At 35.6% G+C, this 11,243-nt stretch overlaps 1 protein-coding gene across 1 annotated transcript; it reads left to right on the top strand.

Moving 5' to 3' along the window:
- The first annotated feature begins 3,381 nt into the window (after positions 1-3,381).
- PABPC5 (poly(A) binding protein cytoplasmic 5) lies at positions 3,382-6,443 on the top strand. Its single transcript, XM_033119165.1, has 2 exons — positions 3,382-3,603; positions 4,141-6,443. The coding sequence occupies exon 2, from the start codon at positions 4,285-4,287 to the stop codon at positions 5,431-5,433; it is 1,149 nt and encodes a 382-aa protein (XP_032975056.1). The 5' UTR covers positions 3,382-3,603; positions 4,141-4,284; the 3' UTR covers positions 5,434-6,443.
- The last annotated feature ends 4,800 nt before the right edge of the window (positions 6,444-11,243 follow it).

Here is an 11,243-nt window from a genome sequence, read left to right as displayed (position 1 = left end):
CAGAAAACAAACTGATGGTTGCCAGAGAGGAGTGAGTTGAGGGGATGAGTGAAAAAGTTAGAGGAAAATAAGAGGTACAAAGTTCCAGTTATAAAATAAATAAGCCATGCGGATGTAATGTACAGCACAGGAAATATAGTCAATAATATCATAACTTTGTTAGGTGACAGGTGGTTACTAGACATATTGTGGTGACCACATTGTAAGCTACATAAATATCAAATCACTATGTTGTACACCTGAAACTAATATAATGTTGTATGTCAACAATACTTTTACAAATATTTTATAACTAACTAACTGACTGTGTATATATATGGCCAATAAATGTATATACATTTTAAGAGATGTTAACACTTTAGTCAACATTGCTCAAGCAGTAGTTTGCCATAATCAGAAGTGTCTGGATGCTGATGGTAACCACGTTGAGCACCTCTTGTAATTGCAGAAGTAAAATGTGATCTGTATTCATCTTTTGTTATTGGTATATATTAATACAGTTTTTTCCTTTCTTAAAATGTGTATACACGTTTTAGCTATACACACACACACACACACACACACACACACACACACATATGAAAGAACAAATAATGAAAAAGAAAAAATGTATATATATATCAGTGGTGCCAAAAACTATGTACACATTTTAAGGGACGTTAATCTATGTATTACTTTTCAAAGTTGAATTGAATTATGGTAGTATGACGTTGAAAGAAGCATGAGTGAAAGAAGAGGAGTTGGGAATTAATTTCTCAGCCTTAACAAGCACTGATCCTATGTTTTCAATTAAAAGTCTCAGCTGTACAACTTTCTGGGACTTCACGATGAAAGTAAATTTGCTACTCTCTTGAATGAAGTCTGGAGTGACTGAACAAAATATTACAAAATAAAACCTTTATCACCTAGAAGTTGGCTCATATTTTTTGGACAAAGAGAGGAAAATGGCAAGAAAACAATTTGACCTTAAGAATGCAGTTTAAACAGACACTTCTATAGTCAAATTTGGAGACAGTAGCAATTATTTCCCCCTATTTCCAAAAACTTTATCTTCAGCCATGAACACTGATGCCCTGGATGATAATCCTGAAGGCACTTTCACTCATGCTGTCACATTAGTATCAACTGTAAGTAACAATGTGTGATGGGATGCACATAGAATGCCAGTTGTCCATGATTCCTTCCTCATGCAAAATGTTTCTCAGATTTAGAAAGACTCAGATATGCTTCAAACAACTGCCTCAGGAATCTGGGTGGGGATTTTTAATAGATTTAATATACGAACCAGATTTACATAGACTATGAACTTGCCTTTAATATATAATGAAAATGACAGAGAACTGTTCTATATCTGATTTTTATTCCCAAAACTCTTCTCAATGTAAACATTAAAATGATTAAACAAATTATAGGTGAAAATGCTTTCCTTTTTCCCCATAAACTTCTGCTTAGCAGAGAGAACACTATAGAATTCGTTTATTTCAAAGCAATGATAACTTAAAAAAATTTTTGATCTAATAAAAAGTTCACCGTAGTTTAGAATATTTATACTGCAATCATCCCAAAATGGCTGGTAAGAGTAGAGAGGAAGTTATTTTGAAAATAATTACTTTTAACAACTCAATTCTAACTATAATCTTAGAGAAAATATATAGAAATGAATTGGAATGTGGACATTAAATAGTTACATAAATGGATAAAATATTGATCTGATTCAGTAATAATACTGTGGGAATTATTCCCTTAGATTTGTTGTTTTTCTGAATACAGTATTTTCAGTAAAGTAATATTTTTAAATGAGAAAAATAAAAACAGAAATTAATTTAAAAGTTCATTGTTAATTAAGCTTACCAGGAAAGATGCTTATAAATATTACGTTCATTGACTCTATTTCCTATGCTGTACTCCACATCCTGTCAATGGAATTGTAACAGCTGCATAGAATGTCAGAGGGATAGTAAATTGGGGGAGGGGAGTTTCACTTTGTGAGGGGTGTAGATGTCGAACTATTATATTGTTTTTTTCACCTGAAACTAATAAAACAAAACGAAATTATGTTCAAAATACAATAAACTAAGCAGGTGTTCGCTAGTGTTTCTACATGTTGGTCACTGTAGTCATGTTGTAAGACCAGTTTTTATTAGTCTATCTCCATAATATTTTTTTGTTTTTATTTGATTTTTCTCTATGTCTGAGAAGCACAAGAGTTCAATTAAAAAATTACTAATTATTTGAATAAATAATGAATGTAAATTGTCATCATTAGTCAACAATATAGTCTAATAGAAAATGTAAAAAAAAAAAAAAACCGAATCATCACATGAATTTAGCCCATTATTCTAAGAATTTCTTCTTAAGACAACACTCTTTGAGGTGATGTCCTTGTCTTGATTTTTTTCCCCCAGGATCTTTTCTAGCCTAATAGTACTGATATATATTTTGTCTGGATTTTCTTTTGGAGGGGAGGGGTTTTAGGAGGGGCTGCATAAGGAATTATGTTATAGACATTGGCAATTTTCCCAAAACAGGGCAACATTCCTCTCCAAAACAGTTTCTCACAAACTCTAAAGAAATCTTGGGAAACCATTGAATTGAGTCTAATCTCATAGCATTATTCCCTGCAATGGTTTAAAGTCGACACCTCATGTTGAAATTAGTAAATTGTGCAAAGTGCCTATATGTTTATGTGTTTGTTTCAGCTGAGAACTTTAAGTATATATTTTGCATTAATTCTGCAGCTTTTATCTCTTTAACTAAGATTTTGTAATTTGTTATTATGGAAGCAGCACATCTTCAACATTTTGTGGCACTAAGTACCATTAAAAGTCATTTTATGACTCTCCAATCAGTAAAATCTCAGTATTACTACAGCAGTGAAAAGAACTCTGCCTACTACCTGGGGATAATGCTACCATTATGCTAGAGTTTAATGGAGTAAGGATAAAGGCCAAACATAACATGGCCCTGTGTTTTACTCGACCCTGTGATCATTTAGCACCGAACTGGGAGTCCAGCACAGCTGTCAATTCTGACTTTCTAATGCACTCAGGAAAAGTATGCAACCAATATCCTATTTCCTAAGCAGAAATGATTTAGGGAATTAGTTAAAACAAACAAACAAACAAAACAAAACAAAACAAAAAAAAACTTGCAAGTTCTTTCTGCCTACGTCGTCACCTCCAATGATTTTGGGATCAGCAGCCTAAAGGTAATATTTTAAAATAATAAATAAAATTTCAAAAATAAGAAAAGAAAAAATCTAAAAACCCTTTTAATTTTCCTTTTTTTTTTTTTTTTTTTTTTTTTTCAAATCTTGGCACAGAGAAGCGGGAAGTTACTTAGCACGGTTCCGGGTTTTCTCGCGCCCCGCCCTACCACAGCTACAGGCTTTTCGTCCCTGGGTCGGTCTGTCTTGCGGAGAGCAATCCCTGTCCATCCGACTGCGCTCTGCCCGCCCGCCGCGCATCTGCCCTTCTCTTCTGACTCCGCCCCGCATCTGTCCGGAACCGCCTCGCGTCTGAGCTGACCCAGTGCGCGTCTGCCAGTCAGTCCCTCCGGACCCGCCGCGAGTCTCAGGCTGCCGAAATCACCGCGCGTCACTCGGTCCGTACCCAGTGGGCATCTTGGGTATCTGGGCGGTCTCCGGTCCCCCGCGCGTGTGTGTGTCTGTCTGTCTCTCTGTCTGATCCGCCGCCTGCAGCCTGCCTGCCGGCCCAGCGCACCAAGTGCCCAGTCTGCCCTTTTGCTGACGTTGAGTGTGTGTAGCGGCCTTAGTTAGCTGGGAGCCCGCCTGAGACCCGCCAGGCAGCCAGCGGAGGAATACACGTTCGGCTCCTGCCCTTGTTGATGTAATTTTAAACCAACAGGAGCTCGAGGCCTATATTTATGCAGAAAACGGGTCGCGAGGCCTCAGCCTGCAATGCTAGATGTGGGGAGCCAGCCAGCTGCTTGATGATTTCTTACCATTTAACAGGGAAAGGGAAATTTCTTTCCTAGTAGCTTTTGAAACTGATTTTAAATCTGAATGGGTGGAAATTTTAAGTCCCTTGGGTAGAACGGATTCCTTAATGGGGTGCCTTTTTGTCTGATGCGTTTGTTCTGAGCCTGCTGACCAGGTGTTTCTGAACTTCATTTTCTCAGCCTCAACAGGGTTTCTGAGTCTGCTTTTAGCTTCCTTCGCCTTGGCTTTTTTTCTGTTCGTGAACAGTTGCTTGGCCCATAGCTTATTAGAGAAAGCAGCCTTTTTTTCTCTCCCAAGAGAGCCTCTTCCCTGTGCTCAGAGAGATGGGGAGTGGGGAACCTAATCCTGCTGGCAAGAAAAAGAAGTACCTCAAGGCTGCCCTGTATGTGGGTGACTTGGACCCAGATGTCACCGAGGACATGCTATATAAAAAGTTCAGGCCTGCTGGCCCTCTACGCTTCACGCGAATCTGTCGTGACCCGGTGACCCGCAGCCCCCTGGGCTATGGCTATGTTAACTTCCGCTTTCCTGCGGATGCTGAGTGGGCCCTGAACACCATGAATTTTGATTTGATTAATGGCAAACCATTCCGCCTCATGTGGTCTCAGCCAGATGACCGCTTAAGAAAGTCTGGAGTTGGAAATATATTCATCAAAAATCTGGACAAATCCATAGACAATAGGGCCCTTTTTTATTTATTTTCTGCTTTTGGGAACATTCTCTCCTGCAAAGTTGTATGTGATGACAATGGCTCTAAGGGTTATGCCTATGTGCACTTTGACAGCCTGGCGGCTGCCAATAGAGCCATCTGGCACATGAACGGAGTGCGGCTCAACAACCGCCAGGTGTATGTTGGCCGATTCAAATTTCCGGAAGAGCGGGCAGCTGAAGTCAGAACCAGGGATAGAGCAACTTTCACCAATGTTTTTGTTAAAAACTTTGGAGATGAAATGAATGATGAAAAACTGAAGGACATTTTCAGTGAGTATGGGCCAACTGAGAGTGTTAAGGTAATAAGAGATGCCAGTGGGAAATCTAAAGGCTTTGGATTTGTAAGATATGAGACACACGAGGCTGCCCAAAAGGCTGTGATGGACCTGCATGGAAAGTCCATCGATGGGAAAGTCCTATATGTAGGGAGAGCACAGAAGAAAATTGAACGTCTGGCTGAATTAAGGCGAAGATTTGAACGGCTGAGATTAAAAGAAAAAAGTCGGCCTCCAGGGGTGCCTATCTATATTAAGAACCTGGATGAGACCATCAATGATGAAAAACTGAAGGAGGAATTTTCTTCCTTTGGATCAATTAGCCGGGCCAAAGTGATGGTGGAAGTGGGGCAAGGCAAAGGGTTTGGTGTTGTCTGCTTCTCCTCTTTTGAAGAGGCTACCAAAGCAGTGGATGAGATGAATGGTCGCATAATGGGCTCCAAGCCCCTGCATGTCACCCTGGGCCAGGCCAGGCACAGGTGGTGAGAGGAAGAATGCTCAGTTTGTGTCAGCCTTAAGCTGGTGCCTACTTAGTTTGGGCTACTTTGTGATAAAAGGTTATTTTATGCCAATTCACAGGTTTTTTTTTAAGTGAATATTTTCTTTTGAAAAAAATGTGAAACTAGAAATCCTTGTTCATTTTAGTGAAAAACATAATTTCTAATTGTAAAACTGTCATTTTGTACTATTTTTTGATATAATATTCTTAGGAATATGGAGAATAAAGTTTATTCCTCCACACATTTTTTTTTTCTAAATGGGTCAAGGTGAGGTAGTTGATTGAGTATATTTTCTTCCTTATTTCAATACTACTACTAAATTTGATTTGAACAAAAATATTTTCAAAATGGTCCTTACTTCTGACTATATCACAGTGAAAAAGTCTAACTTGCTTTTTGAGAAGTCAATAGTGCAGGGGAAGATGGATGTGATCCAGTTGTCATTTGTGCATAATTTCACTTTAAATTATTACTTAATATAAATGAATATTCTTTAAAAAAGATGTGAGCTTTTTTCCTTCCCTTTATTTATTTATATTATTTGCCTTTTAAAAGTATATATTTTGGGTATATCACACACTTAATAGTGGCTTTAACTAAGTGTTTGGAGTTTTCTTTAACTTCATACCCAGAGAAATAAGCATATTGATGTTTTCTCAATCAGTACATTAGAAAACTAACACTTCAGGCATTCATTATTTAAATTATTAATTTCATCTTAAAAACCTTTCCTGAGAACTTTGATATTTGAGGACAGTCTAAGGAGCATTCTTACCACTCATTTTTCTAAGGTCCTTTGTATGTATACTTGGATAATATTCAATTAACAAGAAAGATGAATAACTGCACTGAATTGCCTTTACATATAGATAATTTTAAGATTCTACCTTCAGCTATTATTTTGTCCATATGAAAGGTAAATAATACATATAAGGATGTTTAAAAAAACTACTTTAAAGAACATCTTCTATTAAACTTGTCATTACCACTTGTAAATTGTTGAATATGTCCATGTGATAATGTTCACGCATGTTTTGAAGTTAAGAAAAAAGTTGTCACTCTTGAATAAATCACATGCCTCCTCTATCACGAGAGCTATTAATCCATTACAGATCTCTTTCTGTCTGGTTGCTTGGAAGTTGTGACAAAATGTTCTCTTCTATGTTACGGTTATGTTGTTTAGCCTGTAATTTCTAGATTACAGATTTTCTGTATTTCACTTGCAATTCCCTCTTCTTCCCACACATTTACCTTCCATCCATCTTACACTTACTTTTATGTTTTCTTTGGACTGCCTTTCTTTTAATATACGCCAGTTCAAATCCATTTTGGAAGTAAAGAAATAAATAATTTATGTAAAATTTAAATAATTAGTTTTTTAAAATATGATTCATTCATACCACAATCCAACCATAAGAAACTGTTTTGTCTCTATTCTCAGTTGGGTTTTATTGCTTTACATAGAAATATTCAGTTTTACACATAAATCAATATAAATATATAATTTGTTTACACTTTTGTTAGTAATTTGCCCACAAAATCATGAGAATAAGCTGTCTTTATGTAATTATCTACAAATTACATGTATTTTCATTATCAAATATTTTCAAATGGAAATCGTTGTTTTTTAATTTTAAACATAATACATGCTGATTGTAAAAAAAATGTACACAATGCTAAAATTTATAGAGGAAGTAAAATTACCACAGTTCAGAGATAACTGCTATTAATATTTTCAGTACGTGCATATCCTCCTATGCCTTTTTTCCTATGTATACAGTTTTATAAACAAAAAGAAATATACTATATGTACTGTTATGTGTTTTTTTTAATTTTCAACTAAATCCTAACCATCTTTTCATGTCAATAAACATTGATCTGTATCATCATTTTAGTGACTGCATAGTATTCCATTGTGTGGATGTACTATAACTTCTCTAAGTAGTTCATTATTGAATAAGATTTATATGTTTTTCAATGTTTTCTACATTTGTAAACAATGCTGTGATGAACATCCTTGCTTAAAAATATTTTTGAGTTATATGAGCTTGAGAAAAAAATATCTATAGCATGTAAAAACTTAAATCTACTAGAAAAATAAAAATTCAGATCATATTGATATATGTATCAAAATTTTGAAAAATGTTCAAGATATGGTCTTCATTTAAACTGACAAAAGACAAACTAAGCTAATGGGATTTAATTTTTCATTGTTTATGAGCCTACTTGCTTTATATCGTTGTGATTAAAATATATGAAAATGCTGCAACTCCAAATAAAATTTAAAATAGTTACATTGGTAATTATTTACCATATGTACTCTCTATTATTTTTTACCCATTACCAGTTTTCATTTAAATTTATAAACCTGAAGTCTCGGTGTTAATCTAAAACCTTTACAAATGCTTTGATTCAATATAAATCACTGAAGATCTAGAAGGTAAAAATCTTCAAGTATAAGCATTTAATACATTTCAGGAAATTATTTAAGTATTTAAATTAGTGCTATTTTCAAAAAGTTAGCCAGTATAAAGAAAAGGAGTAATTAAAATATACCTAAGTACAGGTAAAATATACATGTTGGGACCCTGCAAAACGGTCAAAAGAACTCTGAGTTGGTGAAAAACGGGAAAGTTATAAAGGAAAGATAATCTCTATTTGAGCACAAACATCTGGGTACTTTTTCAATCTTGTATTTTTCATTTTCATTTACATTTAATAGACTCCTAATAATTAAGGCTTTCAAGGGGAAGTGAAACTACTGAAAAGCTTGAATGAGTTACCGAGCATTAAAAATAGGTTATTGTCCATTTCCTAGCTCAAGGTAATTAGTAAAAATTGGTAAAACTATACTATCAATGATCAACTTCAGAATGGATTTTTAAACACAAGTATTTTTTGTGGGCTTTTTGTTTTTCTTTCTTTCTTTTTTTTTAGCTTTTCAAAACAGTCACTTGTACAAACTTCAGATGTGCCCAGGGAGAAGAAAATTAAGAACTTGCTTTGTGATTACAAACCATCACATTAAAGATTATTTTGGGGAAGCTTTTCTGTACAGGAAGTTTCACCTATACTGGTGCCTTTCTGAATGTACCTATGGTTAATGAGGAAAATAAAATGTTACATGCGTAAGTGATATTTTTCGCCCAGTGAAAAAAAGTAAGAATACTTATTTTTTAAGGGAATATTAAGAAATGGAGTGAATACCATCTTACCTATAAATAAATGGAAGGGAACAGTTAGAAATATATTAATAAATGACTGAATATAGATTATACAAATGTTCCCAGCACTTATGACAATACCTGGAATATAGTTAGCATTCCATGATTATTTGTTGAATTAAAGAATAAATAATCTATGGATCATGTTGTTTGCTTGTTTTCCAATTCTCTTCTCAGTATTTGACAAGAGAAATGAGTTATTACAGAATAAGCCATTTTTATTAAATCTCATCCTATGAAGAAATAATTGAAAAGTGATTGGTTATACAGACTGTTTCTAACGTAGTGTTACTGGTGACATAAACTCGTGCTCATACTGTTAAGGTATTATCGATGCTTTCACACTTCTCATGCTCTTTTTTTTTTTTCATTATTGTTAAAAACTTAAGTGATGAGCCTGTCTTAGACAAGGCTTCTTTGTGTGTGTTTAACTGTTTTTTGTTTGTTTTTTTTTAATTTATTGGGGTGACAATTGTCAGTAAAGTTACATAGATTTCAGGTGTACAACTCTGCACTACATCATCCACAAATCCCATTGTGTGTTCACCACCCAGAGTCAGTTCTCCTTCCATCACCATATATTTGATCCCCCTTACCCTCATCTCCCACCCAAGGCTTCTAATAATTGACATAACTTAAATAAAAGTCTATTTGTAGAGAAACTTTTTAAAATAAATTAATGGGATGTTGCTTCAAAACTGTTGCACAAGGTTTTGCTCCTACATTGAACCAAGTGATCACAATAATCCCTGAGAGACTAGTGCTTGTGCATGTGAAACGAATCGACTCTTACACATTTCAGGGTGTTATTTACTTCCCGTGAAGTGTAACCTAACAAATGGGTTCTTGGAACCTCAAGAGAGTGAATGTATCTGCTTGTCTCCAGGGGACCATGGGCAGTAGGTAGAAATAATCTAGCTGCCACTGGAAATCTGAGAAGAGAAAGGCCTGACTGACTTCAACACAAACACTGAGGATAATAATGCCTATGAAACTTGAAACAACTAACTCCAAGTGCTTTCACCCTCACAAGTCAAAGTCAATTTTAAAAGTGCTCCCATTTGGCACAAAAAAGGATCAGAGTTCTCACTATATGTCTCATCAAATGTTTGTAGTTTAGTTTAATTAAAAAAAATATTTAGTGCTTTAGAGAGACTGCAAGACAAAAGATGAGTGCTGATACTATATGGCACAACTGTCTTAATCATCAGAGTAAATAGGCTTTGTTTTGGAACTAATAGTACGTGAAACGCCAGATGTTGGCATCTTTTGTATAAAAACAAGCCTCCTATTATGTAGAATAAATAACTTTACATCCTTTTGAGATTGAATTGAAACTTTTAAAAGGGTAAATTATGCTTTTGAAAAATTAAGGACGTTTTAAATCAATATTTAGGGGTATTTAAAAAGTAATTTTAAGCTAATTTACACGGAATGGCAAGTAACTCTTTTTTTAAGTCTTTGAAAATTTGGGGTGGACTAAATCCCTGAATAGAACAAACAGAGTGTCGTGCGGGGCGGCCTGCAGGGTCTCTGGTCCCGCTTCCCACATAAGAACGCAGGATATGGTGAGGCCAAAAAGGAACACCAATGAAGCCATAGATAGGGGAGTCATACTACCATATTCTCGATGGCTGCTGGGTTGGAGACACAGGAAACAGGATCCACACAATCCGCAACCCTCACTCCGCCGCTTGCTAGCTCAGCCACCGTCTTCTTGCTAGCCCCCATTTTCTGCTAGCGTAGCCAAGGCAGTTATATTAGTGGCCAATGGATCACTGGTTACAGCTGACGGCCAACTAGCCACAGCTGATAGCCATCCAATCACAGCTGATGGCCATTTACTACCTGAGCCAGCACCTTTCCACGTGAGGCTGAGAGCCTGGAAACTGCACTCCTGGCTCTCACCCCACAGAGAGGAATTTGCAAGCTTTTCTTTTTCAGTGATTCAGGAAGCCCAAAATATATCCTTAATTGGTTTTCTTGCACAAAAATCTATTACACGTTAATGTCCTTAAATGAAGAAGTAAATACTTTTTTTGTGATGAAAGACAGTTTTATTACATTATGGTAAGGACAGTAACAAAGCAATGCAAGTCAAGATGAAGAATGCGTTTCCCTGTTCATTACAGAATTTTGAAAACCAGGATATTTGTGAACTAACTCAAGAATAATTCAAAGAAGGGGCATAGAGAAATGAAGAGTAATTTAAATGTTATAAATGAATACTGTGAAGACAAAATTCTGCCTCGTTCGGTATCTACTTTAAGGTAAAGCATCATGAATACTTTTCATTCAATTTACATGGTTATTCTTAACACTGATTTGCCTACTCCAGCATTACTAAACCTCAGGAACATTTCATTTGTAAGTGGATTTCTAAAATAATTATTGGTGCTAATCTGCTCCTCTACACTTCTTACCTCCATGACCTAATCTCAATTCCATTCTTACTGAATCCTCAAGTTTATATCAGGTATTTCTGCTTTACTACATAGTTTGTCTAAACATCATCTCAGAATTTTTTATTAGATGTGCATGTATGTAATATTGCACCATTTTGTTGAGATAA

This window comes from Rhinolophus ferrumequinum, chromosome X (assembly GCF_004115265.2).
Source record: "Rhinolophus ferrumequinum isolate MPI-CBG mRhiFer1 chromosome X, mRhiFer1_v1.p, whole genome shotgun sequence".
Taxonomy (NCBI): domain Eukaryota; kingdom Metazoa; phylum Chordata; class Mammalia; order Chiroptera; family Rhinolophidae; genus Rhinolophus; species Rhinolophus ferrumequinum.
Note: the sequence above shows the minus strand (reverse complement) of the source record. Positions and strands in the feature narration are given on the sequence as shown.